The following is a 23545-nucleotide window of genomic DNA, read 5'->3' on the forward strand; positions in this document are numbered from 1 at the left end:
TGAAGCGGACAGTGGTGGAGCGCCAACCATCCAGATGGTGCGGATGGAACTGGTTTTTACGGCGTGTGGTCCGGTGGTGGAACTGTGCGGCTGGTAAAAGGTGGAATAATTCCTCAGAGCACGTATAGTTAAATCGTTGCACAGAAGCTTTCATAATAAAAACTAGTTATTAATTTCCAGTCTATCAGACACTGACAAAGCTTCGATCGAATTCTTCTACCGATTATTATTTTACATATAAGATTTTACAATAATTATTTTTTCGTTACGTATTCAAAAGTTTAGATTCCATTAAAGATATTTGTTATACATAACTTACCCACGGGCAAAAAAGATTACAAATCTGATTAGTTATGTCCCGAAATAAACCATTATATTTTTATCAATTTTAATATAAAAATTGAAATTTTAATCTTTTGAACCTCTAGAATTTCAACGTAAACAATCATCCTTGTATTATTCATTGCACAATTATATAAATCTTTTCAACGTTTAAAAAACAATTTGGTTGCGCTATCAATGGTTCTCGAATCGTAATAAAAGTGAGAAGATCCACACTGCTTAGTAATACAATTAACGATGGTGACTCATTATTTTACTATTGGTACTCGTTTTTATTCAATTAAACTTATTTCTATTACTTCGTTTCATTACTAGGGGTTCTATAGAACTTCATGTTAATTCATTTGCTTCTTGTTGTCCGCCAACTAAATATATTAGCAGGTGAGTGTTTTCATTGAATACATCTGAAAAGTACAGAAGGTTTTTAGGGTTCCGTAGCCAAAATGGCAAAAACGGAACCCTTATAGTTTCGTCATGTCCGTCTGTCCGTCTGTCCGTCTGTCCGTCTGTCACAGCCGATTTACTCGGAAACTATAAGTACTACAGTGATGAAATTTGATGGGAATATGTGTTGTATGAACCGCTACAAAAATATGACACTAAATAGTAAAAAAAAGAATTGGGGGTGGGGCCCCCCATACATGTAACTGAGGGATGAAATTTTTTTTTTCGATGTACATACCCGTGTGGGGTATCAATGGAAAGGTCTTTTAAAATGATATAAAGTTTTCTAAAAAACATTTTTCTTAAAGTGAACGGTTTTTGAGATATCAGCTCTCAAAGTCGTAAAAAGTATGTCCCCCCCCCTCTATTTTTATAACTACGGGGTATAAAATTCTAAAAAAAATAGAGGTGATGCATGCTAATTAACTCTTTCAACGATTTTTGGTTTGATCAAAGTATCTCTTATAGTTTTTGAGATAGGTTGATTTAACTGTAATTTATTATATTTGCTGCTACGGAACCCTTTGTGCGCGAGCCCGACTCGCACTTGGCCGGTTTTATTAAGTTTGTGCTTACTTTTATAGCCGAATTTGATATCTGTGACTTAAACCACGGATTACTTAATAATTACTAGGTTAAACGTAAACGTCGAGGTTGAGATAAATGGCATAAATTTTTTTTAACTTTCAATTTAATTTTACACTTAATTTTCACGACGGCGCGGCTTACTCCATGAATTAGAACCAAAAGGATTCACTGTGTTAGGGCTCCTGTGCAGTTGGTAATTTTCAACGAACACAATATCAAGAGTACCTATTAAGAATTCTACAATATTTTATTTCTCACTCACAACTCGAATCGTTCTAGTTCCAATAGTACCCACTAGGTGCGGTGTCGGCGAATCATCTGTGTGTATTTTAGTAATATTGCAAGTTCGGCCGATCTACGTAAACGCCGGGTAGTCTGCCAGAGGAACGCGTGTTTTTGCATGTGTGGAGCCATAGATTAGGGATATTATAGATGTGTTAATAGAGAATAAGGGTTTTGAAGCATAAGATGATATCTTTCAATTTCCAGAAGTTAAAATTGTGCAAAAAGACGAAGTTTAAGTGGTTTGTTCGATATCGTTCTTAATGTTGTATGAATTGGCAATTTTAGGAGTTAATAAACATTATTCATATTTCATCATTACTTTACTATTTTGAATGTTGCAGGAAATAATACAATTGAATTAAGAGCATTGAAAATAGAAACAAAATCGAATTTTATAATAGCACTTAAAAAAATCAACACAATAAAGCTACTTACCTACAATAATGTTTCCATTAATATTAACATTAATAAACCATTAGTTCTATTCTTATAAGTGTTTGTTTTTGAACGCACCGAGTAAACAAAATTTAGTTCATGAAAATGCCAGGCGGGAAAACTTTTAACCTTTGTACATACATGTAGCTTTGCGCATGTGTGCGTGACGCCATAACCCGCGTTTCTAACCTAAATTCGAATTTCGAGCTTCGCTTACCGCGGACGCGCGCGCCCGCCCAGCGCTTTTTTATTTAAAAATAAAACTCATTTTCGACCAGCATTCCAGTTTATAGTCTTCGTACAGATAACAAACAATTACACTCGTATTATGAATTTTGTTTTTAAACTGTGTTAAAATTATTTGTGAAAGGATAATGTTTAAAAATAGTGTTTTACGGAGATCCAGTGCAGACGTAAAGCTCGTTGTATTTCGGTGACATATCGACGACCTCGAACAAGCGCTTTGGCGGTTTTCGCGTTATTTTTTTAAATTCGGCCTGTGTGTACGGACTGTGTTCTTTTTTTAAATGTTAATTGTTTCGTGTGTCAAACAGTAAAATGTGTTGTTGAAATATTTTCGGATTGTCCTATTATTGTAAACGGTAAGTTTTAATACTTTTATTAACTAATAATGATATAAATATTATTTATGAACATGTAGGTAGTAAATTAACAAAACTTAAATAATTATTGATATTGATATGTCGATGGTTAATATAAAATTGGGAAACAAGTTAGTTGCTATAAATTGGTACGTTTTGTATTTTTAACTACTGAAGGTGATTATTGTGTACGGAGTTGAAATATTTGTTTTGAAAGCGTTTGTGTAACTATTTCTAACCAGAAACGGAATAATAATTGAGTTTGGTAAGAAAACACGTTTATTTAGAAGTACATAGTTTTTTATATATAAGTTTAAATTTTGGTAAAACTTTTCTTGGTGTACTTTCTTCGATATTTTATCTTGAAACCAAATTAATTGCTTATCATATACTTAAAATCAATTTCATGTTTAAAACCAAATTTCGATTTAATAGGTAGGTATAATAGGAATAGGTATATTATTAACTTTAGGAGTTCATGGGTTTTTGCTTATTTAAAAACTAGCTTCCGCCCGCGACTCCGTCCGCGCGGATGTCGGTCTTCGCGTGGATGGTTTATTTCTCCATTTTGAGTAACTCTGACAATAACATCTTATAATTAATATCTATTGGACTCAAATACGGCTAGGCCTATAATAATACGCAACGTGTGTTCGCTGTTCTACGTCAACGTCTATGGATAATACTGAAAAATTAAGATTATTTTTTTTCTTCGTATTTTTTCAGGATAAAAAGTATCCTATTTAACGCCCAGGATAATAATTAATAAGGTATAATTATACCAAGTTTCATCGAAATCGAACCGTTAGTTTTCACGTGATGTCTTCACATACAGACATACAGACATACAGACAGACAGACAGACAAAAATTTTTTTAATCACATATTTGGGTTTGGTATCGATCCAGTAACACCCCCTGCTATTTATTTTTTCAATATTTTCAATGTACAGAATTGACCCTTCTACAGATTTATTATATTATAATATGTATACAGGGTGTAATCGTTAAGTGTGCACAGGCGATTTTTCCGTAAGTATTACAGATAACAAAAAACTTTAAACTGATATCGAAAGTACTTAACCTAATGAGTAAAATGGCCCTAATAATTTTTTAAAAATAAATCGAGAAATATCAAAAAAATTATCTTAAAACCCTCCCATACATTAAGTATGAAATATGAATATCCCATAATATGTACATTTAATATGAAAGATTTTAGCTTTCTTTTACTTTTTTGGTTTTCTGCTTTAATTACTTCGCAAATTTGAAGTGGCATTTTCCACGCTTTTTCTGGACATTTTCACGCATTTTCCGGATATTTTCCGAGCATTTTCCAGGCATTTTCCGGGATTTTCCCAGACATTTTCCTGGAATTTCCCAGACATTTTCCGGGGATTTTCCGGGCATTTTCCAGGGATTTTCCACGCATTTCCCAGGCATTTTCCGGGGATTTTCTGATCATTTCCCGGGGATTTTCCGGATGTTTCCCAGACATTTTCCGGACATTTCCCTGGCATTTTCCGGGGATTTTCTAGCATTTCCCAGACATTTTCCGGACACTTCTCAGGCATTTTCCGGGGATTTTCCACGCATTTCCGAGGCATTTTCCGGGGATTTTCCGATCATTTCCCGGGGATTTTCCACGCATTTCCCAGACATTTTACGGACATTTCTCAGGCAATTTCCGGGGATTTTCCAGGCATTTTCCGGATATTTTCCGGACATTTTCACGCATTTTCCGGATATTTTCCAGATATTTTCCGGAAATTTTCACGCATTTTCCGGATATTTTCCGGGAATTTTCCGGGAATTTCCCAGGCATTTACCGGGAATTTTCCAGGCATTTTCCGGGGATTTTCCGAGCATTCCCCGGGGATTTTCCGAGCATTTCCCGAGGATTTTCCACGCATTTCCCAGACATTTCTCAGGCATTTTCCGGGGATTTTCCAGGCATTTTCCAGATATTTTCCGGAAATTTTCACTCATTTTCCGGATATTTTCCGAGCATTTTCCGGGAATTTCCCAGGCATTTTCCGGGGATTTTCCGAGCATTTCCAGGGCATTTTCCGGGATTTTCTCAGTCATTTACCGGGAATTTCCCAGGCATTTTCCGGGGATTTTCCGAGCATTTCCCGGGAATTTTTCGAGCATTTCCCTGGCATTTTCCAGACATTTACCAGGCATTTTCCAGACATTCACCAGGCATTTTCCGGGGATTTTCCGAGCATTTCCCGGGGATTTTCCGGACATTTCCCTGGCATTTCCCGGGGATTTTCCAGACATTTGCCACGCATGTCCCAACATTTCCCAGGCATTTTCCACGCTTCTCCCGGACGGAATTTCCGGAAAAACCTTGGAAAATGCTTGGAAAATCCCTGGAAAATAAGCGGGAAATGCGTGAAAATGTCCGGAAAAACGTGGAAAATGTCACTTCAAATTTGCGAAGTAATTAAAGCAGAAAACAAAAAAGAAAAAGAAAGCTAAAATCTTTCATATTAAATGTATATGGGATATTCATATTTCATACTTAATGTATGGGAGGGTTTAAAGATAATTTTTTTTGATATTTCTCGATTTATTTTTAAAAATTTATTACCGCAATTTTACTCATTAGGTTAGGTACTTTCGATATCAGTTTAAAGTTTTTTGTTATCTGTAATACTTACGGAAAAATCGCCTGTGCACACTTAACTATTACACCCTGTATAGACGAATGTGGTGTTGTGTAAATCTCTATTCTCTAGCTGTGCATTATACTTATTTGAGATTATTTCGTCTCTAGCAAAGGTATATTCCTAGTTGTGCCGATCGTCGTGTCTAAATTGTTTTGTATTTAAGTATGTATTATTTCCAAATAAATGATTTTTATTTATTTATTTATCTCATGTGCTAGTGATACTCAAGATTGCATGCAAAGGCTGAATTTCAGGAGAATGCTATTAAATTTATTAATTACAATATTTAAGCATATTTAAGTTACCTTTTACAATTATTAATAACCAGCGGTCCGCCCCGGCTTCGCCCGTGGCACATATTTCGCAATAAAAGGTAGCCTATGTTCTTTCTCAGGGTCTAAAGATTGTCTGTGGCAAATTTCATCAAAATCGGTTAAGAGGTTTATGCGTGAAAACAATACATACCTGTCATACATACATAATTCCAAGTGTTCCTATGTAACTAAACTTAAGACTTTTTAGAGACCTGTACTGTACATCGTTTCTTAGATCCAAGACACAGGCAACAGCCTAGTTTGGATCTTTTGTAATACTGTAATGCACTGCTTTTTTTGGTAAATAAAGATTTTTATTTATTTTTTTATTTTTTATAATTACAAACTTTTCCTCTTTATAATATTATTAGTATAGAAATACAGTACCTTATTACGTTCAAATTCATTTCTATAGTTGGTAGGTACCTACATAGTAACTTCTAGGCCTCAATAGGTTTCCATCATATTTCTCAATGCACAGACAAGTTATATCACACAAACAGACGGAATAACAAAATATTTATATTGAGTTACGTGTCGGCATCTTTTGTGATGTTTGATGAATATTTACGAGATGGAGGGTGTCCGGGGTAACCTCAATTTCCCGGGCATTTATCATATTATGTTTATTAGGTCTTTGCTTGTAGATAATTACTAAATTTCATTTTAATACAGACTTAGTAAGTAGATGTTTGTAATTTCGTTACTCTTAAGCATCGCAAGTAACAACGTGGTTCGCGGGACACACACGTAAATATATTTTTTTTAATAATCCATTTTATAGATCATCTTCATACTTGATATATTTTTTTTATATTTTTATTGAAATTGATTCCAGAAGATTACTGGGAACTTTAAAAATTCATTTTGTTACTTTTATTAGTAGGTACGTCACCGTACGATCCTTATAAGTATTTTAGTGTATTCAACCAACTTAAAAAAGTGTGACTATTTTACAACAATTTGAATATGAATTGTATTATTGTATACAATATCGAAGCTTTATAAGAAATTTATAAAATACTTTTTTAAGAATTTATTATCATACATATTATTATGTTACCGGCAATATATTAAACCCGGCATTGTATGCAATTCTTAGTAAATAAATGTATGTTATTCCGAGAAACAGTCGGAATGAAATAAATTAAATTCGTCACATTACCTAAGTTATATCTATATATGTATATAGTTATATCTTTAAATCTGAACTTTTCCTAAGTAGCAAACACATTTGCAAATGTGGGTGGTTTTTGGGGTAGCTATTAACCAATATGAGGTCAAAACTAAAATCCAAGATGGCGGCGACGAAAATTTTACATCTTTTCGACACGAGTGTCATTTTCATATTTTTTGGGGTAGCTATTAACCAATATGACTGAGGTCAAAACTAAAATCGAAGATGGCGCTGACGATAATTTTACATCTTTTCATCACGGGTGTCATTTTCATGGTTTTTGGGGTAGCTATTTACCAATATGAGGTCAAAGCTAAAATCCAAGATGGTCGTCGAATTTCAAGATCGCGTCATGGTAATACTGTCGCGTTATGGAGCAAGGCGGCGATTTTGGTATCTATGAATCTCGCCAAAGAAGTTTCACTCCTGACACGTTTTCTCGGCACACACGTTCTTTTTTATTTTATTCTCTTCGTTTAAATGTTTTAGATAAACTTTATTTTAAATAAAGTTTAGCGAATATATTTAAAGTTAATAATATCTGTCAGAATATTAACCTGCCCTGCCAGCGGCTTCGCTTTGTCTAAAACATAATAAAATAATTATATACTAAAACCTTCCTCTTGAATCTATTAAAATAAACCGCATCAAAATCCGTTGCGTAGTTTTAAAGATTTAAGCATATATAGGGACATAGGGACAAAGAAAGCGACTTTTTTATACTATGTAGTGATGATGATGTTATGTCGTGGTTTACTCAAGCATCGTTAAATTAGTAGAAGCAAGTACAACATCCAGAATTGATCGAAAAGCGATTTTCGTTCTAGCAAATAATATTTTAAATGAAGACTGAGGGTCTTCATTTAAAATAGAATATGTCGATTCGATTATCATTGTTTCTTATCACCACGTATATTTTTATCACGTTATCACACCCGGTATTGATCGAATAGCTTTACATCAAGCTTTTTATATGTATGTTCTTGTATTACGTCACTATCTGTGATGTAGATTAAAAAATATTTTATTCTTTTTCTATTTAGCTCAAAATTTGAGAAAGTAATTGGGTTTATAATCTATACATATTATCTATGCCTACTAATATTATAAAGCTGAAGAGTTTGTTTGTTTGAAGGCGCTAATCTCAGGAGCTACTGGTCCGATTTGAAAAATTATTTTGGTGTTAGATAGCCAATCGAGGAAGGCTTATGGCCTTCCTCGATAAGCTTATAGGCTTATGTAAATATGTATATCATTACTGTAAGACCAACAGGAGCGGAGCACTGCGGTTAAAACCGCGGGGCACAGCTAGTCGGTATGAATTAGGAATAATAATATTATAGATGAAAGGATTCGAAATAATTTATAAATTCTGCCATCTTGACCACTTAGTAATTGACTGTATACATATTTTTAGCAACAATGTTATTATAAATCAAAACATTAAACATCGTGGTATTGTGCCAAGAGTTAAGACTCTATCGATTAAAATTGAGAGTGAGATAAAATTAGATAATAATTAAATATGTATTTACTTTCTTCCTCCTTTGGTATAGAGATAATTTACATTTTATATAGTAGATCCTGAATTTTAAATTCAGACATTTAAAAAATTACTAAAAACATTTCATCTTCTAATATTTAAAATTCTCGTGTCGTTTGAAGATGAAGTTTGAAGTTAAAGTCCTCCGGAACGGCTTGAACGATTCTCATGAAACTTAAGGTAGCTTAAGTTAAAACATGTGTTTTTAAACATGTGCTTAAGGTAGGTCTGAGAATTGAGTAAGGCAGAACACTGAACAACGTGTGCCGGGACAGGCCGGGACACATAGTAATTTATATATTTATTAAATCTGTCTATTCCAAACGTTTTTTTGTGATGAAGAAAAGTAAATAGAGAAAAAGAAATATCTTGTATAGTTAGCGATATAGACGCAAAGTTCATTATACTTTCCTATTCAATCAATGAAAGGTACCTTGCCAATATAAATGAAGTTTATTCCAACACGTGCCCTGTCTATTGCACTAATGTCACTGATTAAATCCCTATTGTTTAGCTATTTACGCAAAATGAAAGCTCTATTGTTTAGCTATTTATGCAAATATGACAAATACAGACAAACATACAAATGTTACATAATATTAGCAGCTAGACGGGAGAGCTCCGCCTAGTGCAAGATAAAAACGAAATGAAAAATGAAAAGATGTCTTCCTACCAGTGAAGGAATTCTTGAATTCGGCCCTGCAGTTAGTTATACATAGAGTGTTTCTCAAGGAAGTTTTTACCATAACATTCATTGGACTTAGAAAAAGCGGGCGAAGCCGCGGGCCGGTTGCTAGTATAATACTATACTAGTGTACACTGTACTATTGAGATGCATGTGAACCATTCTCCGACATTTGTCTGCTCTAAAAATAGCCGTCTGTCTATTAAAGTTTTATTACATTGTCTAAACATATCCGTATGTCAGGTTGTTTGTTTAGTTTTTCAAACCATTGGAAATGTTTGGTTGAGGACTGTTTGATTTATTTGATTTTTATAGATTTGTTGTCTGGTAGGGCTCTGGGCGGTTAGTACTCTTCAATAATACTATTGTATCTTTGTGGTATCTTTGATTGATGCTTCTGATTTAAGAGCTAGCGCGCAAGAGCAACTTTCATCTCGGCAACTAATTTTTTCTCTCCCATCAACTCTATGGGCTAGGAAAGTGCATGTAGCGACGCAACTCCCGGGAGACTATTTTATTAGTCCATAGAGTTGATGAGAGAGACAAAATTGTTGCGGAGACAAAAGTTGCTCTTGCGCGCAAGCTCTACGTTTTTATTTAGAATCTTTAAAATATGCAAGGGTGAATGTATCATCAAGGAACGTAACATCTGAAATCGATGATAACTGTTGAGCTTTTTGAACCTTATATAACACGTATTAATATTACTATGAGTGAAATAGATGTATGTATAATGCATCTGCCCCTTAACCCACTAGGGGACATGGGACTTCACTTAATCCATACTAATATTAAATGCGAAAGTAACTCTGTCTGTCTGTCTGTTACTCAATCACACCTAAACTACTGAACCAATTTTCATGAAATTTGGTATGGAGATATTTTGATACCCGAGAAAGGACATTGGCTACTTTTTACCCCGGGAAAATGACGCAATCCCGGAAATCCCACAGGAACGGGAACTATGCGGGTTTTTCTTTGACTGCGCAGGCGAAGCCGCGGGCGGAAACCTAGTATTACTATAAAGCTATTAAATATCTCTCACAAGCTTTACATTAGTCTCATGATGATGAACCTAGTCTTCACAAATCTATTTCTTCTAAAATAATAAACGTGATACTCATATCCAACATTATTTTGTATAAACAAATGGATACTTATTCCTTCCTTGTTCCTCTCGTGTACATAAATAAAGCGTGTTTTTCAATAATTGGATTAACCAGTTAACATACTCCAGAATATAAATAGTATTGGTTGTATACGTAGTATATTATTATTAGTCTGTGGTATTGGCATTCTGATGAAAATAGCTAACTAAGATATCTCTTGAGCACCACTCGTAGTGGAGGTAATCGTTTTATGCACTTTGTGTTTCATTTTGATTTTTATTTGGACGTAATAAGAGTTCTTGTAAATGTTATTATAACTAATGGCTTGCTTATCTTAATAGAGTTATTGCTGATAGATGGGTATGTTCTTGTGATTGAATTTAAATAATTTTATTTAATTGGATAAAGTATCATCATTCATCAAAAAAATTCATCAAAAGTATCCGGAATCGCTGCAATACATTGTGTAGAGATGCACAAAGACGCCATATTCATAATTCCGTCGAGAACGGCGACACATGTAAAATTTGGAAATTTTTAAAGACTTTAGGAGTTGGTAAATCCCAATCAAATAACCTCCCCCCCAATATTAATATTGAATTGTTAAACAAACATTTTGCATCTTCTTCCCATCTTTGTCCTGATCAAAAAAGGTCAACACTGCAATATCTTTCATCAACTGCAACTCCTACTCATCCACCGTTCTATTTTAATCAATTCACTGTTAGTGATGTTAAAAAGAATATTCTGTCCATTTCATCGAATGCTGTCGGTTGTGACTCAGTTAGTCGTAATATGTTTGTCCCCATCCTTGATATAATTGCTCCCGTCATAACCCACATCCTCAACTTTTCCTTATCCTCCAGTGAATTTCCTGACATTTGGAAAGACGCTAAAATTATCCCTCTCCCGAAGAAATCTAATCCAATTTCCTTCTCAGATTTCCGTCCAATCTCCATTCTACCTTTCCTTTCCAAAGTCCTTGAACGCCTTATCCACCAACAGTTAAGTTCCTTTTTATATAAAAACAGTATTCTCAGTCCCTTCCAATCTGGTTTTCGTCCAGGACATAGTACGACTACTGCACTTGTTAAAGTCACGGATGACATTCGTAATGGAATGGAAAAGAAGCAGTTGACAGTTTTAACTCTCCTAGACTTTAGTAATGCTTTTAACACCGTCGATATCGACATATTGCTACAACTGCTTCATTCTATTAACATATCTCCTACAGTGGTTGATTGGTTTCACAGTTACTTGCACGGTCGCCGACAGCATGTATTATTGGAGGACAAGTCATCGTCCTGGTGTGATGTTGTTGCAGGTGTACCGCAAGGTGGCGTTTTGTCTCCTCTCCTATTTGCTATTTTTATAAATTCCATAACCAAAAACTTATCTTCTCTCTATCACATGTATGCCGACGATCTCCAGATATACACCCAGTCAACCCTCGAGAACTTATCCTCAGCAATCTTAAACACCAACACCGATTTGGAAAGAATTTCGACTTGGAGCCGTAGGTACGGTCTGAATATTAACCCAAGCAAGAGCCAAGTCATTATCATCGGTAGCCCCTGTTTAATCTCCCGGATTGACTGGACATACATCCCCAAAATTCATATTGATGGCTACGTCATTGAATTCCAAAAATCTGTCAAAAACCTGGGGGTACACTTTGACACGACCATGTCTTGGTCGTATCACATAAAAGAGACGAGTCGCAAACTTTACGCAGCGGCAAGTTCTCTTAGACGTTTACGGCATTTCTTACCGATATCTACCAAAATTATGTTAGCTAAATCCTTACTACTTCCGCTCCTTGATTATGCTGACGCCTGTACCACTGATCTTAGTGAAGAGCATTTAAATACACTTGAGCGTCTCCAAAATTTCTGCATTCGTTTTGTTTACGGTCTTCGTAAATATGACCACGTATCCCAGTTTCGCAATAAACTCAAGTGGCTTCCTATAAGACTTCGCCGGAATGCAAATGCGTTGAAGCTGTTATTTTCCATCCTCTTCGATCCCAATTCTCCCTCCTATTTAAAAAAACAATTTAAGTTCCTTGATTCAGGTGTTTATACTCTCCGTTCCGCTGATAACCTTCTCCTTAGTTTTCCTTCTCACCACACTAGTTTCCTTGGTAAATCCTTTGTCATAACCGCTATCAGACTTTGGAATTCTTTGCCTATTGCTGTTAGACGAGCTTCCTCGAAAACTTCCTTTAAAACTCTTTTATATAAATATTTCTCTAATTTAGCTTTTCCTTCTAAATAAATATGTATGTATTATATTCCCTCTTCTTTTTCATATAATATGTATTTAGTTTATTCTCTATTATCTTTACTTTTATTGCCGCCCGTGTACCTATAAATCATTAATTCATTATCCTTTACCTTGGGCAGCCTGGAAGAGATCGCTGATAAGCGATAAGGTTGCCTTATGTGCTATGCATGTTTTCCATTTCTTTTAATATTATGTAATGTAATGGTACATAAAAAAGTTAAATAAAATAAATAAATAAATCATTACTACATAGTATAAAACAAAGTGGCTTTCTCTGTCCCTATGTCCCTTTGTATGCTTAAATCTTTAAAACTTCCAACGGATTTTGATGCGGTTTTTAATAGATAGAGTGATTCAAGAGAAGGTTTTAGTATATAATTTATTAGGTTTTAGGCAAAGCGGGCGAAGCTGCGGGCGGTAAGCTAGTAACAGATAAAGAACAGCAGATAGTCTGCTAGTTATCCTGCTCATGGTGTTTGAATGAGTTAAATAATATAAAAAATAAGTCCTCTTTAAATTGTAAAATCGTCTTAAAATTAAAAGCTGTAACGCCTCAATGGCTAGGATAGTGTGAAAGCCATTTTTAAGGGATAACGTATTATGTATCTGAAGAGTCTATTAAATTTTTGCTATTATGTACAAGAACTGACTGAAGATACTTAGGTAATTATGGATAATGTAGTAATGTAGTATCCTAGAGGTATAAAAATTATTTGCCTCATGAAAATTATTTATATTCGCCATAACAGTGTTATATTTTTAAATATAAGCTAATATGATTATCGACATAAAAATGGAACAAACAGTGGATATCGATAAAAGGTTTTATAGGCTTATATTATTATCGATGCGTAATTCAAAAGAAGGTCGTAAACAAAGACACACACGCTCTCAAGATTTTACAATAGAATTTTTAGAGTTGAGCATACGTCATTTGCGAAAAAAATGAATAGTGGGCTATGTCGTGCTCAAACTCAAACTCAAACAAGACAAATTACGATTTTTTAAGATATTCCTAAATTGATCTGAATGTAATGAAAAAGCATTTGAATAATTTACTTATAACTTAGTACTGCAGGTTTGAAAAAGTGGTAACTAATGTTGAAATTTTGATTTAGGACTAGGTATAGGAATTGTGTGTGAAATAAAAGGGCTTGTAGTGTATGATGAAGTAGTTTTAGGAATATAGATAATACCTATGTACCTAAAATAAATATTCAGGAGGATTTTCCATGATCCCATTACCCATACTAAACTATCACTTATGTTATGGAAACCAGGCTGATATACATACATATTTAATTTTAACTAATACTTTTTATAATTAAATTAATACCTATATAGATAATTAACACCCAGACTTAGAGCAAACATCGATGTTTATCACACAAATATGATATACCTAATACCTATATAATAATTATATTATAGCTATTTGTAGCAGAGTGGGCTTAATTTTCCTCGTAAATAAAGTTGAGGAAAATGTATTGGGAGATATTTCGGTTTGATATCGGTGTTCTGGCAGATTTAACTGTGTTGTGTCTTCCTTTGATTAATACGATTTTTATTGGTTATACCTTTTGTGTATTTTTGGTACCTACTTGGTAAGATGTCTATGAATGAATGAAAACTTTTCTACAATTAAAAAAATACAAAATACAACATTAGACACAAATTGCACTAATAGACTTATGGCTACAAAGCCGTCTCATACACTTTTTCATTAATATAATCGTAATGAACGTCACATTTAAAATAATGAAAAATTCGTGACATCTTAATTCGGATATAAGATAAACATGTCTGTTTGTAACCAAGAGAATATTTTCGTATCAATGTAGTTGTCTCTCTCTTACACATGTATAATGAGCCGGATAGACTGTATGTTGCAATGACAGTAATTGATTTATTATATCCGAAATGAACTAGATTAATATTTAATGTGTAATGGTTAATTGTGTAAGTCTTTCATGAATGATAGAGTTATGAATGAAAAAATAATCTCTATACTTACATATCTTTATATCTTTTTTTATTGTATTGTTTATTCGTTATTGAAGTGAAACTTCTTTATCGGGGTTGAAAAAAAAATTAGTGTAACATTTTTTCGTTACGCGTGACATTTTTCCGTTACGCGCCATCTTTGATTCGACGTATTTCTGTAAAGTTGCTTAAATTAAATTATTTTTTGAAAAAAAAAGGTCATAAAGAAGTTTCACTTCTAACGTGTGTATACTAATACACGCACACATTTTTTTTATTGTCTTGTTGTTGTCGTTGTTCTGCCCTAGTTAGTGCCCTTTTTCCGTGTTTTTTAAGCCTTGTACCTTAATAAATAACTATAATAAATAACTACGGCAAATTAGTCGAGCCGTTCTAGAGTTTTATGCTTAACATTTGGCGATTCATACTTATTATAGGGATTTAGTAAATAAAATTCAAATATATAAATGTTTCACTAATTTTTAAATCTTTTCAATACTTTAAAATGTATAACTACTTAGTACTTAAGCTTCTAAAATAAAACCAATACCTTAAGTACGTATTGAAGACGTTTTCATGTTAGAATGCTCCAGTTATCTTAACGTTTTCAAGTGTTGACCTAGTATATAATATGTCAAGGTTCAAATTAGTTCTGCCAAAACAGGGGAAATTAATATTTTTATATTGGGTGTGGCGAAATTAATGAGTAATATAAGAATAAGGTAGAGGTCGTATGGTGGTATAGAAAAATTTAGTGTTTAGTAAAAGCCCCTCGGTTTTCGAGATATTCGATTTTCGAAAAGTAAAAATACACTCTTTGCTAGCCTTCTGGTGCCGAAGGCTTCTTGGTATGACTCCAAATGAAAGATTTTTTTCGACTTTCGACTTTAATGAAAGGTTTAGGTAGGTGGATTTCAAACACAATTCGTCTTTTACGGAAGATTAGGTAGATTTCAAATTCATAATACAATAAATTATTTTATACGCACTTCTTATTGAAAAGAATCGCAACAGTTTGCGAAAGAAGAATCAATTTTTATTATTATATAATACAATTATCAGGATAGTATGTTATATTCAAAACGGAAAAAATCTCAAGCTAAAACAATAGTCTTCATAAAACACGTTATAAAACTTTCAGTTACATCATTATTAAAATTTAAACTAATGCCAAAACGCATTTACTAAATGAATATAATTTAAATCAGTCAAATCTAAACTTCTTGGCAAAGATCACAGGTATCAAGCCAAATACCTAATACCTTATGAAAACTTACACCACTTTTTCATACTGACTATTGCTCTATTTCATTAAATGATATCGTTGTAGGCACGATATGTAGTAATTGATAATAATTACTATTAATTGTTTGATGGTATCGCGAATAAACGGTCTTCTTCGTAGTGGGTTCGAACATGAAAAATAATCTTCAGAAATAGGGCAAGCATGTTAAAGCGTCGTAGACCTTGCCTCTCACGAAGGTCTTCTAATCATTGCGTTTGGACAATTATTATTTTTTTGTATAAAAACTAATAATATATTTTCCTTTTAGTAGCTTCCGCACTCAGCTTCAACTGCATTCAAAGGGAATTCTTATAGTAATAATATGTTGCCTCGCGATAAAATAGCATCGATCACTTTCTAGACTCCTACTGTCATGTCAGACTCAAAAATTGTATTATGCATGAGTTGTAACGACGCGACGTGGACAAACAAACACACTTTCGCATTTATAATAGAAATATTGGTACGGATCACTTACACAGTTTACACATGTAGGTACAGTTAAATACCGAATTATAAAACGTAAACACAAACGGTAAATTATAGATAATTCTCCACAAACAAATTGAATTTTAAAATTAATTTAAGTTTATGTGATAGTGTTGCGAGAATAGCTACCTATTATAATATTATATTGTTTGTTGTTGGTGATATGTGTTTCCATAAAAATGATGAAATATACGTAATGTCCTTCTGACCAAAATTAGGTCACACAATTTTAGTGGAAACTAGCCAAGATTAGTTGTTGCGTACAAAATATTATAATGCACAGGAAAATCACAATTTAATGGCATTATTACACACAAAGTATCTATATTCTATACTGAAGCAGCGTTTAGCTACTACATATTATGTATTCTGTGACTGAAGTATACATTCGATGTCAAACAGAATCACAATGGTCAAAGATCCGAACATAGGTCGACCTTCACCGGCGTGTAATAGAATGAGACCAATTATATAATATGTGTATTAAAAAATTTATTAAAAATGGGTTGACTGGGAAAATGAATGAGTTAAAAAAAAGCATTTTTTTAATTAATTGCAGTATCAAGATAATAAAAAAAATATAAAAGACTTAGTGTACGCTAACTCACGCTCACTCACGCTAACTCAGGATCACTCACGCTCTCGCACGCTCACTCCGGCTAACTCACGCTCACTCACGCTAACTCACGCTCGCTCACTCTAACTCAGGATCACTTACGCTAACTCAGGATCACTCACGCTTAGTCAGGACCACCCACGCTCACTCACGCTCACTCACGCTAACTCAGGCTCATTCACGCTAACTCACGCTCACTCAGGCTAACTTACGCTAAAAACACGCTAAAGCTCAAACATTTATTTCCAACTCGACTTATTTGGAAGTGGTTTTAATCGTAAAAATACACAGCAATAAAATAAATTTACCGATGGTTCGGAAATCAGTTAAGTAGTAGAGAATATTTGGCAAGAAATTACTATGTTACTTAGTTTCTTTCTATGGAATACACAATCATAAATATCGTACTTTACCTAGGTCATCGACTCTCCATTTTATTGGCAACTTAATAATAACAAATACATACATGAATTGATTTATTCTCAATACTTGAATAAACTAAGTCAATTTATCTCCCGCTGAGTAGATGTTATCAGCGTGAAGCTTACACATAAAAGCTTTTTACTTAACAAAATTATCGTAAAATACTTGTAAAGTCTGATTTTGCTTAGAGTATTGAGTTTTTTGAAGTGAAAACTTCTTTAGCGGCGTTGTGCACTTTTTCTGTAATGGGTAGATATAAAATCTAACTCGCGTCAGGACACGTGACCTGATCGAAAAAGCGTAAGACCATTCCAAAATATCAAACATGCTCAACGTTAATAATCAAGTTTTCACTTCTGCCGCCTGCCGGCACTCCCGGAGTGCAACCCGTCTTTTTTTTGTATAAAAATGCCGTGAAGTTATAACGTGATGCAAAATATTATAAAACTAGCTGTTGCCCGCAGCTTCGCTTGCGTGGAAAAGATAAATTTTCATGGTATAAGTTTTCATCCCCTATTTTACCCCTTTAGGGGATGAATTTTCTAAAATCCTTTCTTAGGGGACGCCTACGTTATGACATCTACCTGCATGCCAAATTACAGCCCGATACGTCCAGTGGTTTGGGCTGTGCGTTGATAGATCACTATATCAGTCACCTTTGAGTTTTATATATTATATAGATATAGATTACTAGCGACCCGCCCCGGCTTCGCACGGGTGCAATGCTGATACTAAATACACTACAGAAAAACTGTGAACGTTGTATATAAAAACATAGCGGCCCGGCCGGCCGGTACCGCCGCAAACGCTATGTCCCGCAATTTTTAAATCTGTAATATCTTCGAAAATATTCACTTAAATCATACGGTGTAAAGTGCCATATAGATCTATATTAAATGAACAATGTATTCAAGGTATTTAATTGGGTGAAAATCGCTTCGAAAATTAGCTTTTATTTGTCGTAAAAAGTAAATGACAAAAATTTTTTATTGTGGGTTATCCATAAGAGATAGACATATACCATCGCGGACTTTTCTGTAGACCTTTTCAATATGTATAATACTTAGTACATTATTTTGATAAAACTCGTAGGGTTCAGCCTGCGTTTGCAATATAAGCGGAAACAATGTAATTTTTTACGACATCACATTAGAAACCTCAAAAATAACAGTACTTCTCCACTATTTAATGGATGTTATTATACATATAAACCTTCCTCTTGAATCACTCTATCTATTAAAAAAAACCGCATCAAAATCCGTTGCGTAGTTTCAAAGATTTAAGCGTACAAAGGGACATAGGGACAGGGAAAGCGACTTTGTTTTATACTATGTAGTGATATGGCAAGGATATTATAATGATAATAGGTAATATTCTGTGAAAAAAACAGTGACTAGGAAAATACTTGTATCCGAAGTCCGAACAGACTTCGAGTTCCCATCAATCTATATGTATATATAATATATAAATTCCTTAGTCACGGCCGCGGCATCACGCGTGAACGGGTGGACCGATTTTGATAATTCTTTTTTTATTATATTCCTTGAAGTACGAGGATGGTTGTTATGTAGAGAAAACGTAAATATGTACCACGGATGAAGCCGGGGAGGACCGCTAGTATTTGATAAATTTAAATTCACAGTTTATAGAGGACATTTAAAATTATCTTTTTATTCTATGTTTTAAAGGTAGTTTGATACGTCACTATATAAGTGTAGTCTTATTTAAAAAAGAAGACAATATCCTCCAAATCATGTACATATTATAAACTTCCATAACTTTTATTATAGTTATGGAACTAGTGATATGATCGTAATATTACTATAATTTATAAGTCTATATTAACTTCCCCAAAATGCCGGTCAGCTAATATTTCGAGTCAGTTACCCTATTTTATTATAATGAACTAGTAAGACTAGACACAATTAATTAACCAAAAGATACCACGACCTCATTACCCCATGTCACAAAGGTTCAAACAAAACCAACTATAAATACGAGTGTATTGATGAAGTCGTAAATAATAATGATGTCCAAACAAGCCGTAAAATGGACATTTATTTAATGGACACTTCATGTGTTTATGGACAATTTATTATGATTGAAATGCTGCTGTTTCGCCGATTGATTCTACAGGAATCTGAATTAAAATATGTAGTATTGATCCTGTATTGCAATTGTCGGAAATTTTGTCTTGTTTCTTGAAATTCTTGTTTCTTCAAATTACAAAGAGACTTACGAGAAAAGGGTCTTTATGAGAAAAGGGTATTTTTTTCTTGAAATGGATATAAACGGTAATAATATATGTATTTTGTAAGCTTTGTCCTAAATTCTATTAAACGTTAAAAAATGACAAAGGCTAATTATTTTACGCGAGTAGTTGATATATGTATATATATGTATGTGCAAGATGCGCTTCAATATTTTTTTTAAATAATTGAAAAGTTTTATTCAATAAGAAAGAAAATTTAATTCCCCTTTGCATAATTGTTGGACGAAAATTGCTCTTTAAAATATGTCTTAAAGCTTGGACAAGTCTCTGAAAACTGTAACAGAATCATTGGCAACATTTTCACTTGCATTAACTGAAATACAAAACCTCAGTGTGAATGCATTTATTGTTAGTAATACCAGTGACTGCAAATTTACCGTAAATAACGATGCAAAGGGTAACCTAAAACCGGCGAATGACCTGCCTTAGGGGCAATATTGAAATTGCACCATTAATTACTTATAATAATAATACTTAACTAATTTCGATAGCTGATTGTGTTATACTAACTGCAAAATTGTAATTTCTCATATGTGTAAAAGATCATTGTATTGTTCTTGTTTATTTTATGAGATAAATAAAGTTCTTTAAACCGAATTATTGTGTCCAGCAGGGGCAATTAAGAGAACAGCTGACTGAACACTCACATGAATAGATAGCAGAGCTTTGCATTTATTTATTCGAATTGATTATTATTTGATTTTAATTCGGACAACCCAGATTCATTCAAATTCAATTGAGAGATTCAATTTAAAAGTACTTCAACGTTCCAAATCAGCAAGCGAGTTAATAAAATAGAAATAAAAGTTGTTTGTTCGTATTATTTTGTAATAGATTTACGAGAGACGAAAGTCGTAAACTTTGTGACGTCATAACGCGTCATGAGCGTTGCTTTTGGAAATATTTTTGTTTTATGCCTCTTTTTTTGTATAAGGTGATGCGTCATTTGGTAACTGTCTATAAGAAAGAGGAATCTAGCTGTGCCCGCGACTTTATTCGCGCGTGTGTTATACTGTGACTAAAAAAAGAAAATTTCATCAAAATCCGTCCCGTATTTTTTGCATGAAAGACAGACATCCGACAGACAGAAAAATATTCAAAATGATTTTCTTTTCGCTTGTTTTATTTGTTTGAAGATCCGTAGGGGCATTATAGGTTTTATTCAATGTATAGAAATTACGTTTTCTGTACTTATAACTATACACATAATATTATGTAAAAAAATTTACTGCTTCTATGACCTCTTTTGTGAGTTCGCGACACATTTACAGTGCGTTCCACACCTAGTATAATGTTGACAGGAAAAATTATTACCCTTTATCATAATTAAAATGATAATATCTACTTTAAAACAGCATTTAATATTAAAATAAGTTTCATTACATAATTACGTAGGAAAATATTGACGAAAAGTAGCCTATCTATCACATTGCAATAAATAATTCGCTAGTTATAAATCTCGTGTCACAATGTTTGTCCTCAATGGACTCCTAAACCACTTAACCGATTATAATAAAATTCGCACACCATGTGCAGTTCGATCCAACTTGAGAGATAGGATAGTTTAAACATGTAGGTACCACGGGCGAAGCCGGGGCGGACCACTAGTAATATTATAAATGTGAAAGTTTGTATGGATGTTTGTTACTCTTTCACGCAAAAACTACTGAACCGATTACAATGAATTTTAGCACACATATAGAGGGTAACTTGGATTAACACATAGGATAGGTTTTATCCCGGAAATCCCACGGGAACGGGAACTATGCGGGTTTATCTTTGAAAATGCGGGCGAAGCCGCGGGCGGAAAGCTAGTAATAATATAATGAATTGTATAATTACAGATATTAAAATAAAACACGTAATTCACTAGCTCAACTTTTATTTACTTTAAATAAAATTACAACAACCGCGTCCCTTGTTATTTAGATTTCTATGGTTGACACATAACAGTTTTGTAAAAACATCGTCAAGTATATTTAAATAACATATCACAACAGGTGGTAATGGCGGACCAAGCGCAACCCACCACCCCAGAAGGTGACGACACAGGGCAGCCTGTGGTGGTGCAGCCGAAGAAACAAGCAAGGGCGAGGGGAAAGCCACAACCTGAGAAGCCGAAGAGGAGCCTCCTGTGCCTTGGCTTGAAGAACCCGTTGAGAAAGCTGTGCTATGACATTGTGGAGTGGAAGTATCCTTTTTAAGATAATTTATTTAAGAAATTGTTCAATTCAGTTCCTTTTTAGATTGATTAAGCTTCGCAAATAAATACTTAAAGGAGATAATGTTTAACAAGCTTTATAGAATATAGATAAAATATCATTCAGTTTAACAATGTGTTTTGTAAAGTTGATGAATATGTAAAATATAGAATAGATACAGATAGCTCGTACAAAGTGCTCACCCGACTTTTTAATTTCTACATTGCTGGTTTTTTTATATTATTGTATTTGCGTTGTTCAGAATTTAAAAACTTGTATCTGTTTTTCAGAAATATGGTTCTTTTTTTGAAATTTTAAATCAAATTGGTAATCATAGTTTGATTCCTCAATATGAGCGGGCAATCTTATATCTACGCAAAATATTGATAAACAAACAATAATTTTCCTAAGGTACCTTCCAGACCCTTCGAATACATGATATTGACGACTATATTCGCAAATTGTATAGCATTAGCTGTGTTCACACCCTATCCGTCCGGGGATACGAATAATACTAATCAGATTTTAGTAAGTATACGTCTTCAAATAATTTTAGTTTATTGTCTTTTGTTTGAGTGAAATGCTAAGGTTTATTATTTGGACAATAATTCTAAGAATTAGATATGAATAATTCAATGCATTTATTGATTTTTGAAACTTTTATATTCTTTAGAAGTTTTCAATACTTTGAAATTGATTGCAAATGTGTGTTACTATATTTTGAAATAAACTGATCAGGGTGTAATACTAAACTCTTGATAGATAATAGCGTGGGGTGTTCCTTTACAGTTTACATGAAATAATTGAGCATCAGAGTACCTAATTAAAAAAAATCACTATAATGTGCACTGGTTCGAATCCTGGGTCATACCTTCATTACATTTTAATAAGCTATCGGTGCTCCAACTATTATCTCAAGAACACATAGCGCCTTTTGCCTAGATCCATAAATTATGTTAATTATTTTCCTGGAAGAATATCAATGTCTCGTCCATAAATTACTGTCGATTTTTCTAAATTGTAAAAGAAATGCTTTATTGAGAAAGACGAATCTTGTTGTATTTAAGAAGTATGGATGTAAAAAATGAAAAGATGAAATCCCAAGTAGTTACTTTTACAAATAATTTAAGAAATCTATGTTGTTTTCATATTAGAAAGAGAGAAAATAGATTTATTAGTACCAGTTAAGAAAAAATATTACAATATTTTGTAATTAGGAAATAATAAAACATTTACTTAGATATAAATTCGATAATATCCACTCATTTATATATTATTACAGTCCAAGCAAATTGGATTCTCGATTTGCAGAGGACACCATTAAAAATTAGAGTCATTTTAAGAATTTCTATTCAGTTAAAAATATGGTTTAACAATAAATGTAAGTTATAGTATGATTGATAAGCTATTATTTTTAGGAAAAAGTAGAATGGATATTCATGGCAATCTTCACTGGAGAGTGTGTGATGAAAATTATAGCTTACGGCTTCTTATTTCATCCTGGAGCATATCTAAGGAATGCGTGGAACAGTCTCGATTTTACCATCGTTACTATTGGGTGAGTATCATTTGCCATTCTAGAAAAAGAAGAGTGTTGGTATACTTTCAACTTATCTATTGGTCAAACGTATATTAAAATTAATAATTCGTGTTTACTTTTACTTATTATGTTCATTTAATTAATGCTATTGAAAGTGTTGAAAGTTCTATTGAAAGGCATTAATTAAATGAACATAAGTTATCTATATATATAAAACTCAAAGGTGACTGATATAGTGATCTATCAACG

At 33.4% G+C, this 23545-nt stretch overlaps 1 protein-coding gene across 1 annotated transcript in view; it reads left to right on the top strand.

The window, feature by feature from the left end:
• Positions 1–2406: 2406 nt before the first annotated feature.
• Positions 2407–23545, top strand: part of LOC149897838 (muscle calcium channel subunit alpha-1-like) — a 57851-nt gene continuing 36712 nt past the window's right edge. The window contains exons 1-4 of the mRNA XM_090115932.1: positions 2407–2696; positions 21556–21746; positions 22179–22284; positions 23175–23314. Coding sequence (XP_089972058.1) covers positions 21562–21746; positions 22179–22284; positions 23175–23314 — 431 coding nt within the window. The 5' untranslated portion in view covers positions 2407–2696; positions 21556–21561. The remainder of the gene's footprint in view (positions 2697–21555; positions 21747–22178; positions 22285–23174; positions 23315–23545) is intronic.

Source organism: Colias eurytheme, chromosome 24 (assembly GCF_061535395.1).
Source record: "Colias eurytheme isolate Ceu_HAF_F1 chromosome 24, ilColEury1 Martin Lab GWU primary, whole genome shotgun sequence".
Classification (NCBI taxonomy): Eukaryota; Metazoa; Arthropoda; class Insecta; order Lepidoptera; family Pieridae; genus Colias; species Colias eurytheme.